The sequence below is a fragment of the Aulostomus chinensis genome, chromosome 10, assembly GCF_037954235.1.
Source record: "Aulostomus chinensis isolate RoL2024-O1b breed Wild chromosome 10, RoL_Achi_v1.0, whole genome shotgun sequence".
NCBI lineage: Eukaryota > Metazoa > Chordata > Actinopteri > Syngnathiformes > Aulostomidae > Aulostomus > Aulostomus chinensis.
Window position 1 is genome coordinate 24,134,685 of NC_141329.1, and position 14,184 is coordinate 24,148,868.

The following is a 14,184-nucleotide window of genomic DNA, read 5'->3' on the forward strand; positions in this document are numbered from 1 at the left end:
CTTCACATAAAGAACATTTGTGTACTGGAACATAATAACAGGAAGTAATAATTGGCATATTTGCTATACAGAAACCTCGATGTACTTGTTGAGTATTACTTTGAACCTTACCTAAATGCAACTTTGGCGGTTTTAAATTTCCTCATCAAAATTTCTTTGATGTCCTTCGTTTTGAAACAATATATAAATGGATTAATAGCACAGGGCAGAAGGCTGTACAACAATATCAGCAACATACGTACATCCAAACTGAAAGAATAGCCCACAAAATTAGCCAGATAAACAAAACATCTCGGTAGGTAATACAAGCCCGAAATGAATAACTGTGGAGAACAAGTTGATAAGATTTTATATCGTCCCTCTACATTTGACATCCTCAAAACAACCACAAAAATACATGCATAGGAACATATTATCAATGAAATCGGAACCAAGAGACTCAACATTGCTTGAATGAGAGCGATGGTTTTCACGTATTGAATATCGCCACCGCTCGCAAGGCGCGTGATTGATATGTGGTCACAGTAGCACTGCAGGATAACATTAGACTCACAATAAGACAAGGTCAGGGCGTGAAGTACGACCCCCATCATCCTAAAAAAAGTCACAGTCCACGACAAACCACATGCAATGGATATGGAGTTATTTGTAATTAGAACAGGGTATTTCAAGGGAAGACACACTGCAGCAAAGCGATCTAAAGCCATAATCAGCAGAAGGAGAGAGTTAATGGCTCCCAGTGCGTGAACAAAATACATCTGAGTGAAACATGCGCCCAAAGATGTTATCTTATCATCCCACCAGTATCTTGATATTATTCTTGGTAATGTCACGGTCCCAAATAACACATCATTCATTGCCAGATGACAGAAAATCTGATATGTGGGTTTATGAAGGCGCCTCTCAAATCCAACAAAGGCTAATATAAAAATATTTCCAATAAGAATAACCAAGTAGAGGATGAAGAAAACGGCGGACACGGGTCCATAATAGATTGGCTCAAGCGCTGTGAATCCAGTTATTATGAAGTATTTGATTGTTGTTGCATTCTTATCATCCATGAGCATTTCTGTGGGAAAAACATTATAAAATTGTTGTCTGAAAAGAAATTAGCACATTCTAATTGGTCATCAATCATCATTCAGACAGTTGTCTGAATGGCAGATACGGCAGATGAAGTGACTGAAACATTTCTAACTGGAACGTTTAAAAGTCTGAATTCTGAAGTCTGAAACTGAATTGTACCCGACCCAGTCCCTATCTGCTCATCTGAACTCCTCCGCACCTTATAAATGCTACTCCAAATGAGATGTTTGGGGTGGGATCTACCTGCAAAGAACACCCAGGCTCATTAACACCTGCCTGTCAAAGAGGAAAGGGACTAGATGAGGATTAGCGACAAACCAAAGCCATCATTCCTTTTTTTTTTTTTTATCGGCTCGATTCTTTGTAATTCCGTTATTAGTTCCTGATTAATTCTTAGATGTTGTTGTTGTTTTTTTTAATCTCTGAGTTTCAACAGAAACAGAGTGGAAGTGAAGGCTGCATGTCGGTCAGGTGTGCAAAATAACATCGCTGCTTGTAGTTTGCAGCAAGTGTCTCCATGTACTGATCGATTATTATAATAAATTGCATCACAACACCCTCTCTCCTAGGAAGAAGACGGAGCGAACGGTTGGAGCTAGCTATAGCCCAAGACCGGACTGCACCTGCAGTCTGTCTGTCAAATGGATGAAAGAAAAGATGAGTTGCACATTTGTTTTCCCTTCACAAACGACAGACATACTGGTCAGCTGGGAAGAAAGAGAACTCAGGGAACATGAAGAATTGATGTTTTTTATTAAAATCAAAGTACAGCAAATGGGTCATGCCGCATCATCTTCCTCTGCGCTCTGAAAAACACCAACGCAACAACTTCACACATCATGTGAACTTCATGTTACCAGAAACATTCTGCACAGTTGTAATGATTGTCTTTATGGCTTTCATTGTTATTGAGTGCTGTCTCATTTTTTATGTTTGGGTAGAGGAATGAATTTGGTTTCAACTTTAATTATTTCAAACTGACACAATTAACAGTGTGACAGGTTTGGTTTGGAATTAGTCACCTGATTCCCTGTCTTCCTAAGAAAAATGCATCCATTCCTATCCATGAAGGGATGGGGGGGGGGGGGGGGGGGGGGGCTGGAGCCTATCCCAGCTGACATGGGCGAGAAGCGGGGTTCACTCTGGACGGGTCGCCAGTCCGTCACAGGGCCATCAGGAGCAATTAGAGGCTCAGTATCTTGCTCAAGGATACTTGGACATGGTCACCCCTCGGTTGCTAGACTGACACTCTACCTCTGACACACGCCGCCCCACTTCCTAAGAAAACCGGCTAAAATAATTAGAAATGTCTAAATCTGTGCATTTTGTGGCCTCGTCCTGTTGTTGAGTTTCTTCCACAAGCTCTCCCTTATATCTTTGGCTCTGAAGCAGTAAATGAGAGGATTTATCATGGGGGGACAAAGGCTGTAAAGCATGACAATTACGACTTGAATCTCAGGACTAAATTTAATGCCAACATTGCTGGAAAGATAGACAAAACATCTGGGTAAATAATACAGACATATGATTATTAACTGAGTGCTACAAGTGGATAGAGACTTTTGACAGCCCTGCCACCCTGCTTTCTTATGTACTGCTATAATTATAGAAGTATATGAGAAAATGATAAAGGTCAGAGGTCCCAGCAGTGTAACCATTGCAACACTAAAAGCAGGAATAGCATAAGGGGCTCTGTTGGTGCACGCCAGCACTGTGATCGAGATGTGATTACAGTAGCAGTGATTGATGATGTTGGAGGCACAGTAAGGAAGAGGGTAGGCCCTAATCACAATCATTAAAGGGCCTGTTTTTGCAAGAATCCACACAAGAACACTGAGAATGTTGATAGTTGAGTTTTTAAGAATCTGATGATATCTGAAGGGATGGCAAATCGCCAAATACCTATCTAATGCCATTAAGAAGAGAATACAGGAATTCACTGAGCCAAGATAGTGAACAAAGTACATTTGGACAAAGCAAGCAGTGAATGACATGGTAGCTGACTGAAACCAGTACTTACTGATGATCTTGGGGAGGGTGGTGCTACTAAATAGAATGTCACAGGCACACAGATTTAAAATGATATAATACATCGGCTTATGAAGGCTTCGGTCAGTTGCAAATAACAGCAGGATTGTAACATTTCCTGCTATAGTTAAGAAATAAACTAGGAACAATACAGCAGAGGCAATGCCATAGTACTCTGGGTAAAGTCCCGGGAATCCATTCAGGAAAAATTCACTCACAACGCTCAGATTTTCCTGTGGCATGATAAAGAAGGGCATATAAACACACTGCAAAACAAAAATGGAGAGGAACACATCAGATGAAATACACCTTAAAATAAATCAGCTTGAGCTGCAGGGAATTGCATTGAAAACAATGATTTTCTAACAAGAAAAAAAGCCATTTGAACTAATCAAAGACATGTATATTGAAGTGCATACACAAGAAATTATAAACCCCTTGTTAAAAAGAAAGGACATAACGGTAAATACAGTAGACAAAACAATTAAACCTCCACAAAATGAAAACTATACTAATTATCGACTTTCCTACTGTTTGAAATTGCTTTAAAACAAAAAGTTAAAGGCATCTTACTATCTTAATGATCAAACACATGTAAACACACTGAAAGGCGTTTGCTGGCTCTCAGTAACTTGAATCTTCACCTCTCAGCAGAATGACCACCAACACTGCGGATTTACCTGCTGATTCACTTCTTAAAGGATCCTCTCTTTCCCATGAAGTAATGCTGGAGTGACTTCTAATAGATTCTCAGCGGACTGCAAACAAACCCTCAGTTAAACTCCGTGTCACACTAATTGTGGTTACTTTATCAATTTGAAGCCTGTCCATCAAAGATGAACGTATCCAGAACGCCTCCTGGAGTCACTGATTGTTTAACCTCCTGTAATTCAAATATTGACAGTCAGAATATTGGCTCTTCTAATTTCCTGGTAGATTTATATCATAGAGTGTATATATGATTAACAAGAAGCCAGATTCTTTGCCCTCAAGGCAAGTGTCGCCATGTGATGTCGGTTTGGAAGAAGCATTAATTCAATTACTCTGATGATTTATAAATCCTGCAGGGGTGAACAAATGCAAAGTGTTAAACTCCCACGGTGCATTTAAATTGATACTGCAAGAGGAGTGTGAATGTCCCCAGTGTTTAATGGTGGTCTCTAAGCACAAATCATCAGAGTGGATGTCTGAGCAGCAAGAATTCCAGGGTAACACGCAAATCAGTAGATCTTTGGCTCATTGTATCTCCAGACATTTTGTTAGTTCCCTTTTATGGCCGCCGTATAACTGAAGGACGAATGAAACCATAGCGGTTTTCAACACAGTCAAAGCTTGATCCCATTCACGTTTTGGTGATATTGTTGTATTTGGATCTTATTTTAGTCTTTTGTTCAACAAGAGAGCGCGCTTCGTGAGTGAAATGTCAGGTTTTGCAGATGTAGTTGCTTTCTTTGTGCCCCTGCAACTGCTGACGCTCTCCATAATTCCATCTAAGATGGATCTCTAATGGTTTTAAACTTTGTGTTGCAGCAATACTGGATTATTGGTTTTTACACAGTCTTAAATGCTTTGATGGATTCAATTCATATTCTTGGACATTTTAAAACTAGATTAGCCCCTCATGAAACTTTACACATTATTAGTACGCCATCCTTTCTATTTTGTTTTGTTTTGTTTTTTTTGTCAGTCATTCATTGTATAATTGGACATTTTCGCATCTCCATTCTGAATTCGTGATTTTTTAAAAATGTATTTATTTCTTCCATCTCTTACATGCCTTGACTTTGTGCCTGCCAATGTCTGTGTGTCGGATTGACCCCTCACTCTTTTCCAGGCCTCTTTTCTTCCCCCTAAGTGGGTGGTGGGTGGTGGAATAATGGTTAAGTGTATTACTTCCACTCATTCGGATCCCAGGAAGTTGTGGTCAACTAAACATGTCTGCTGTTGTACTTGGAACCACAGGAAGAAATACACCAGCTTAATAATTGACAGGTATCACTGAACCTCATAATTTAATTTTTTTTTTTTAAGTATTTGGACCTCTGAGTAATTCTAAAATTTTACACCAAAAAAAAAAGTGATTTGATGAACAACTCCTACTAAAAAGCTTGTAAAGAAAACATGCAATTAGGGGAAACAACATTGCGTAAGAATGTTTTAACAGGTGAATTCAATTCACTGTGGAGCACTGATGCATGTAGTTACACACGGAGGCTTACACACGCCCACACATGCATCCTTTAATCACACACCTGAGACCGTCGTTAATGAGACACTAATTAGCTTCCCTTCACACCTAAACAGTGTTGTTGCTCCAACACATCAAGCTTTCACTCAGACAAAACTACGTTTTTGATCTTACCAACAGCAGACATGTTGTACATGACAAGATACATATTTATCGTGTTCAAAGTATCATACATAGTGCAATATGTTAATTTTGAAGAAAAACTCACTTGTAATGGGGGGAAAGTACTTGAAACACACACAAAACATGTTAATCTACTTCAAATATGTTTTTTCTAAATGATCATAGGATTTATTAGCATTAAGGACTAGCTAATTTTTGTTTGTGTCAATATCCAATCCATGTAATTGGGCAATGAGTACGTACAATGAAAAATGACTCAGCGGCTTTACCATCCAGAGTCGGTTTCTTTTGTCCAAATTGGAGGATGAGCTACTACCTTGCCTTTTTCAGCCTTTCTTGACAGAAACACGAAGAAAGTTTTTGAACTGTAAACAGACACAGTCCATAGGTTCTGCAGCATTTATAGCAGGTCAGAGGTCACTTTCACCAAAGATACTCAGGTTTGAATCCTGCCTGATACAAGAGTGGACATTCACTGCTAAAGATTTGCAGACATAAATCACTCTGCATATATTTGTGCATCATCTTTTTGCAAGCTATGACGTGACCTGTGCTTGTGAATACGTATGAGGTTGCTCTACTTCTTTACAAAACATCCAGCAAATCATTGGTTTTTAGGTAGTGGATCTGTCGGTTCAGATAGATCAACTGGAAGTGACCATTTGGGGGAAGAAAGGGGGCCCGGAGAAGCGTGAGAGGTTAATCCGACACACAGACACTGGCAGGCGGCCGTGGTAACAACTCCTCAATCATAACAAGCTAACCACCACCTGGAGAGGACATGTTACAAGGGATCCTAAAGTGTCACCTTTACTGGGGTAATGGATCACTCAAAAAGAAGAGAAATTTTAATGACAAACTCCCAAAAAATAAGATTTACGCTGCCCATCAGAAAGTTAACAGGTTGTCCCCATTTCCTTCAATTCTTTAGACCCAGAAAGTCTGTCTCTAGAGTTTATACCCCCAACACTGAGGGCGTTCATGATACAGTATGTTTCATGTCCGGAACTCATATCTGGTTGGTTCCCCAGGTCACATGATATGGAAGCTATCCAAAAAAGATGAGATCTTCATTATATGACACTTGCTTTTGACACTTTATATGAGGCTAGAAATTTTCAAGGAAAAAAAAGTGGTGTCATATCCTAACGAACTCACGCTAATAACGGGTTCTGGTTTCGATCGCTCAGGGGTCATAGTAGCCTGGCAGCCAGATAGTTTGCTGCACGAGAGTTTCAGTGTTTTGTTTGAGGTTTTACTAGCTGTTATATATGTTCATGGAGGTATGACAACTGTGTTTTTATCTTCACACTTATTTTTTTAATTGTATTTTTTGTTTTTCAAAGTAAAGGACATTGACTTGCATGTCATAAAATGACATACCATCCAAATTAAATTGCCTTTAAAGTTTAAAATAAATACTTCCTCTAAGAATATTCAAAACACTACTTAACTTCTCTAAACTCACCTGTGTGTCAGTGTCAAAACAGTAGCCAAACACATACTGTGGCTGTTTACTGCCATGTGCCACCAAACCCTCCGAGGTTCATTAAGAGAGTTTAGCACTGAGATTACACGACTCTGGAGGCTGGAGAATGACACGTCTCTCCATAAACAAAGAAGTCATTAACTTAATGAGGGAACCGACAGAAACAATATTTACAGAGTCGAGGTAACAATGATACAGCAAATAGATGGGTCAAAGTTCACATGACATCACCAGAACGTACCGATGGGATCCAAGTTAACATTACCTGAAAGTAATGTCCTCGTGGTTCAAGAATTTAGAAAAACTTTATGACAGTTATGTGAAAATGTATTGCATATGCATGCTACACACAGTGCAAATATTCAAGATATACCACATATCAGAAGTGTGGAATACATGACATCATCATTGCTGAGGATGTTTACTCAAGAAATGTAATTTACAAGGGGAAATATGATCAGTAAACATTCGGCATTTTACAAAATTCAAAACCCTTTATTATGAGAATGGTTGCCGTCAGAAGACTCCAGTTAGATAAAGGACTAATCGTTTTGGTTCTATAGCTCATCTATTCAGAGTTAGCAGGTTGGTTAGAGTCCAAACACTTACTGCGCCAACTAAGACCATCATCAGGATGGATTCACATCAAAGAATCTTCATATGAAGACGGCAGATACTAAAGTTAAATTTAGTCCAGTTTAGGGATGTTACTTCTTGAGGAGGATAATATGATGAAAGGACAGAACTTACAGTGGTTAGCATAGCTGGGGCCCAGTGACCACCTCCCACAGGGGTCCGTGCCGCTCAGTCAGCAGCATTTATTTGATAATCAGAAAAATCAATTGACCGTTAACAGCAGAATGAATCTTTGAGCTTTAGAATAACATATGGCAATGAAGAGAACTAATGAGCGGAGCATGAAGGCTTGACAAAGTTAGGCACACAGCACACAGAGTTTATGATTATTTAAAAAAAAAAAAACACAACAACTCTTCTTTAAATCAATCATGGGGGCATTGCTATTTAAATTACATATTCAGCACCTTGGAGACTTTTTTAATGATGAGGAAACAAGTTTGTTTTATATCTAAAAAAAAATATGTAGGCTAATGCTGCCATGGACACAACCTTGAAAGTTAAGACCTTTGGTTGCTCTTTTGTTCAGGATTTTAGTGAATGCCTGAAACTATTTTGTGGATTTGAAGCTGCCCCACTCTCATGAAAAAAAACACAATCATAATTTATATATGAGACAGAGGGTTCGCCATCCTGGGCAACTGCTTCATTTTTTTTCGTCTGCGTCACAGTAACCTTGAAATTCTGATGTAAAAAAACAAATATAAGAAGACATAGAAAAATTAGATAAAGCACGAGTATCTCAGTTAGAGAGGAACTGGTTCATAGAGAGGAACTGGTTCACCCAGTGTTCCTCCATTTGTCCTGTGCTGAGACCTGTAATGTCTCCAGACATCTGTTTGTTGGAATGAAAGCTCCTATGTATCTTCATCATCTACAATACTAGACAATTTTATTTTGACATTGTGGCAAAACAGCAGAACTTTTGACTTTCTCTGCATGTTGCCATGTCAATCATCTCTGACACACCAATATCTGGTGCGATGAGGAGGGAGCAGCAGGCTGTATGTACAGTATGGCATTTATGACATCATCCCTTTAATTATCACCCTCAGTCCTCAGCGTTTATTGTTCGCGGTCAAGAACGATCTGGAACTTTTCAATGAATAACTACAAATGTGTGTGTGTGTGTGTGCGTGTGTGTGTGTGTGTGTGTGTGTGTGTGTGTGTGTGTGTGTGTGTGTGTGTGTGTGTGTGTACATGCGCAGAGTTACACATCACCATTATAGCTCGGATAACTGAGGTATCAAATGTGACTCAGATGAGAAGAAGGTTGAACCGTGACAATCACATGAATCGGCTCATAAACAGTGAAAGTGATGTGAATGATGATGGAAATTATTAATACGCAATCAGGCACATTCTGTCTCTTGAGCTAAATTACATCATTTGCTTCTATTGCGTATATTAATATCAATAATACACTGATCAAAGCCTTTCTGTACAATAGAACAAAATGAAATGTAATAATTGGGATGTACATGGAAGGTACACAGTTGTACTGTTGGATGTGTGCAGTAGCAAATTTCACCACCATGTGGCAACAATGCGGTGTTGCTGTTTTCTTAACAGCCATATCCTGGTGAATTCTCTTCACATCACACCATGTGAATTTATTTTAATTATTTCCCATAAACGTATTTTATTGGTGTGGTGTTCAAACTAAACCCATTTAAATATGACATCTGAATCCTAGAAGAGACCACACACTTGTAAATTTCCCTAACAAGAATTTGCTTGTTACTTAACTGAAGGTGACATTTTACATAAGAACATGAATATACTTTTCGCATTTTATCAAATTTACGATGAGTCTCCTGTTCTTCGGTGGAAAGAATTGGATCTGGATTTCCAGATGTTTCAACAGTATTTATTCACAGTTCAAGTAACTAACTACAAGCTAGGGATGACACCGGTACTTTAGCATACTTATACTGTGTACATAGAACCCACACAAAGTTGACCCAGCCAGCCAAGGCCTCAGAGCAGTTTAAATGCACCTTTGCAGTTCCTACAAATCTCTGGACTCTACCGGAGAAATAAACACAATTCCCTCAAACGTAATAACTACATGAAGTTTTTCGTTGACGGTAGCAGAGTCGAGAGCAGAGTTGAACACATCAGCCATATATACCATATAGATGTTTAACTGACCAGGTTGGAGGTAGCATGGCTGTCTAGCAACCGAAGGGTCACTGGTTCGATCCTCACTTTGGTGCCAGGGACCATATGAAAATATCCTTGAGCAAGATACTGAACCCTGAATTGATCCTGATGGCCCTGTGACGAGATGCCGACACGTCCAGGGTGAACCCCGCCTCTCACCCAGTGTCAGCTGGGATAGGCTCAGCCCCCCACAACCCTTAATGGATAGGTGGTATTGAAAATGCATGGATGGATGGATGGAGATGTTTAACTGGTTGGCTTAAACATTAACTGGTAAGAAGTCTCCAGATTCCCATCATTTTAATCCTCGTCCAACCATCAGACCATTCTGTTCTGTGTGGAATCACCTGCATTTTTTTGTTTCATTCATTTGTTTGTGCTTGTCCTGTAATTTTTCTGTTTGTACAGTTTTGCTTCTTTGTAAGTCATCAAGTTGTTAGCATTAATCGTAGTTGTTTTTAATCTGGGCCTCTTCAGAACATACTGATTGTTCTCTCTTTGTTAGAGATCAAAGGACTAAAACAGATTCAGTTTATTTAAAACTGCATTGTTCATTATATTTTATGTCACAAGTGAATTTATCACGAAGTATTTAATCCTGATTGTTTCATGCTTAGTTTTAATTGCTAGTTTTAGTTCAGCAGTGTGCTTTGATGACATAACTTACATGTACACAACTACACAAATGACCCCAAATAAATACAATGGAAAGTGTCTTTAAATGATATATTTACCACTATGAATGGCCAAGGATGTTCCAATGGCGCCCTCTGCTGGTTTAGTATTGTGGATTCAAGCAATGGCATGAGGGGATGTGTCATCGGCAAGGAGAGTTTGAATTACTATTAAAAATTGAACATTTTGCAAGACACTGAGCCCCTCCTGAGAGGAGCATACCAGTGTTGTGCTGTGTACCACAATCGTATCGCTTGTAGAAAGACAAAAAAGTCCAAATTCACTGTAATTATCCTCTTTAATTTTTCACACCCAGAACATCATTAGAGTACAAAAAATGGTGCTGTAATTTCACATTTGTCACAGAACAAATTTCAATGATTCTGAATGAAACTACACCTGCAAGTTCACCTTGAACATCATGTGCATGTTGCACACATGCATAAAAAAGAATGTGATAAATGTATCCAGACTGTACAGCATGACATTTGCTGTAAACTTAGAGTGTTCAGTATTTTTGACAACAACGAGCCCTCTGAAAACTAGGCTGCACAATTCCTCCAAATTCAATTATAATTACAATATGGCCATCTGCAATTTTCCCCTCACAGAAAGCTCAGTGTGTGGTTTAGGCTAATTTTGTGTCTAAAAACTATTTAATATCGCAGTTCTTCAGAGAAGTCTTGCCAACACACTAGATTTCTACTGACTTAATAAAACATCCTTGTGTTATACTGACCCCTGCAGAAATTACACCTTTGTCATTTTATAGGGTCTTTAAAATAAAATGCATGAAATTATTGAAAAACTGAAAATGAAATATTGCACATCATATTGCAACAGTACAATTAGTGATTTTACCAAAATCGTTGAGCCCGAGCGAAAACGCTCATTTACTAGAAATACTTTAAGGGCTCAGAATACATGACTGTCATGTACTTTGTGACAGATGTTGAAGTATAATCCTGTACCGAACTCTCTATAAAATGGGACAGTTATTATCTTGTACATACATGAACGAAGGCCAGAGTGAATTAAAAGGGAATGATTTTATTATGAAAGATCTGCACAATCTTTTCCCGAATTTCTTTGGTTTTCAGTCCATAGATGATTGGATTTAGTGTCGGCGGGAAAATTAATGTGGACAAACCCAAGAATCTCCTCAAATGGGGTGAAACATTTTTTATTCTGTAGGATATGATGGTGAAAAGTCCTAGACACTCCAGCAGAAGAAAAACAGTCAGATGCGTAGCACACGTCTGCAGAGCTTTGGCTTTTGTGTCTGACCTCTTGGATTTGAAACATGTGATTAGAATGCGGAGATATGTATATAAGATAAGCCCATTAACTATGATTTGAGTGACAGCAACTATGAAAAGACCATAAATGTTGTTGATAGTTGTGTTTGCGCACACCAGGCTTAGCAAAGATGGATTGTCGCAGTAGACGTGCGTCATTTCGGAGCGACAGAGCGGTAAACGCAACAGCAGGCAAAAAAGCACACCGATTAAAATCAAATCAACCACCCACATAACTGTGATTATTCTCATAATGTGAGCATTAGTCATGATAGTGTTGTATTTCAAAGGGCAACAAATGGCGATGTATCTATCATAGGCCATAGCAGTCAGAATAAACACAGTTCCTGCGGCGTAGATGTGGATGAAGAAAGCTTGAGCAACACACGATGAGTAATGCATCGTCCTGCTGTTAGTCAGTATTTCCTTAATGATCTGTAGGAAGAGCGCAGTGGATCCTATGAGATCGTTGACAGGAAGGTTCAACAAAATAAAATACATGGGCTGATGAAGACATTTGTTCAGTACAATGGTGAGGATTAGAACCAGGTTGCAGAAAAGTATGATCATGTAGCTCAGAGTTGCAAAAAGAAAGGCAGGAATGACATTTTCAGAAGAGAGATTCAAGCCCTGGAGCACTAAATTAGATGAGATGTTGTACAGGTTGTCCATTTTCATTCTCTTCTTTCTAAAACATTGAGAAATCGTTAGTGGTTTCAACAAGAATGTATGAAAAGAAATCATCATTATCAGCAAACAGTGAAACATCAAAGCCAAAAGTGATACTTACCAAAGTAAAGCCTCAAAACATGCAAACCCTTCAACTTGAATTTCAATTAGAGTGATGTAGCTTACATCTGAAGGGGTTTATTGGATTTACAGTTTATTGCTGTAAAAGGGGAGCAAAAAAGGACACATTTACTAGTCAAATAAAGCTTGTAGTAAATGAAACACGTAGCAGGGTTGCGGCCACGCTGCTAATGCAGAGACCCTCCAAAACATGAGCAGCTTTATAAGGAGGGTTTTCATCGAACGCTGAGAGCTCCCAGGAGCCTCCAGCTTCTCGATCACAAAGTTTATCTTGCCTCGCCTCACCAGGGGCTTTGGAAAAATATGGAATGTCTTCTCTACGTCCCCACCAACCACACACAAACATAGAGACATGAAAAACAAAGGGCTTTAAAGAAGATCGTCTCATAATATGAATTCGTCGTCCTTTTGTTGGAAATGTGAATTTTTATCACATCTCGAATTGGGTGAGTGTAAGAATGATGCTTCTCCTGCTACGATGTAGAATTTTAACACATTTTAAAAGACGTGACTTGTATTTGAATGGACATGACAATGGTTTCTAATCATCCATCCATCATATATGGTGGTTTTTCATTCATAGCATGTTAGCTTTGCGCCAGTAACAATTGTACTTTTGCTTCAGGTGTCATGAAGGAGGTGCTCATTTATGGAGGGCTTCACTATGTAGCAAAGATTGAATGGTTCTCGTTCATTGCCATTTTAATGTCCAGGTTGACCGAAAATAAATACGTCATACCTGCAATACTCTATAGAGACCTATAGCAAAAACGAAGCACATTCTCATGAGAATACGCCTTATGACAAATGCACTTCATTCTGTTTTTGTTTTTTCTCAGTTATGGAAGTTTTATGGGATTTTCTATTGCTTATGTATGCATAGTTTGAAACGCATGTATACCAGGATCCACAGTTTTCAAATGGGATGATGGTTAATTCAGATTGAGAGATGTTTACGGTTATCTGTCCATACGTCCATCCTCAACTCTTTATCCTAATTCCAGTCACAGAGGTAGACGTTTGGTGATGATAGCAAGCTCTGATTGGACACTGAGACATTCCCATGCAGGCCAGCGTGGAGATGCGTTTATATTTATCCACACATGTGTTTAGTGATTGCGTGTCCTGGCCGGCGAGTTGTCTGCCCACCCATACAACAGTGATGTCAGAATGTGGGTAATGAAAAGGGCAACGCACGGTCATGTACCTACGCAGTGAGAGTGAACACTGCAGCTCCTGGATAGATGTGGATAAAAAGAAGAAGTGTGGGCGTTCATGCTGAGTACTGCGGCATCTTGCTACTACTCAGTGTTTCTTTGATGACTCGTAGGAAGAGAGCTGAGGAGCTGACAGTATCAGGTTGTTGATGTTCAGGAGAATCAGTTAAATGTTTAGAAGGTGAGGGTGAAAACTTAATACATAGTTGCTGCTGTGTTGTACACAATAATAATCCAACTAAAACCAATATTATTAACCAAGATAAGGATTTAGCGGACTGTACAGCATTGGTGGAGGCATTTCCTAACCTTCCTTTCCTACTTTCCCCACCCTTAAGTGAAATTAATGAGCAGCGAACAGCGTAAACACTGACGTGAACAACGTCTGCAAAATGAATTCTGAAAAAA

General features: G+C 39.1%; 3 protein-coding genes across 3 annotated transcripts; all 3 read right to left on the reverse strand.

The window, feature by feature from the left end:
* Nucleotides 1–107: 107 nt before the first annotated feature.
* Nucleotides 108–1,067, reverse strand: LOC147254967 (olfactory receptor 52E8-like). The gene has a single exon (XM_086215035.1). It carries the CDS (start codon nt 1,065–1,067, stop codon nt 108–110), a length of 960 nt encoding a protein of 319 aa, XP_086071161.1.
* Nucleotides 1,068–2,396: 1,329 nt separating this feature from the next.
* LOC147254968 (olfactory receptor 52Z1P-like) lies at nt 2,397–3,356 on the reverse strand. Its single transcript, XM_086215036.1, has one exon. The coding sequence runs from the start codon at nt 3,354–3,356 to the stop codon at nt 2,397–2,399; it is 960 nt and encodes a 319-aa protein (XP_086071162.1).
* Nucleotides 3,357–11,485: 8,129 nt separating this feature from the next.
* LOC147254969 (olfactory receptor 52E4-like) lies at nt 11,486–12,421 on the reverse strand. The gene has a single exon (XM_086215037.1). The coding sequence runs from the start codon at nt 12,419–12,421 to the stop codon at nt 11,486–11,488; it is 936 nt and encodes a 311-aa protein (XP_086071163.1).
* Nucleotides 12,422–14,184: the final 1,763 nt, after the last annotated feature.

Bases quoted from the DNA above. Each gene is read 5' to 3' on its own strand.
- LOC147254967 (XM_086215035.1), bottom strand. From the start codon at position 1,067: ATGCTCATGGATGATAAGAATGCAACAACAATCAAATACTTCATAATA.
- LOC147254968 (XM_086215036.1), bottom strand. From the start codon at position 3,356: ATGCCACAGGAAAATCTGAGCGTTGTGAGTGAATTTTTCCTGAATGGA.
- LOC147254969 (XM_086215037.1), bottom strand. From the start codon at position 12,421: ATGGACAACCTGTACAACATCTCATCTAATTTAGTGCTCCAGGGCTTG.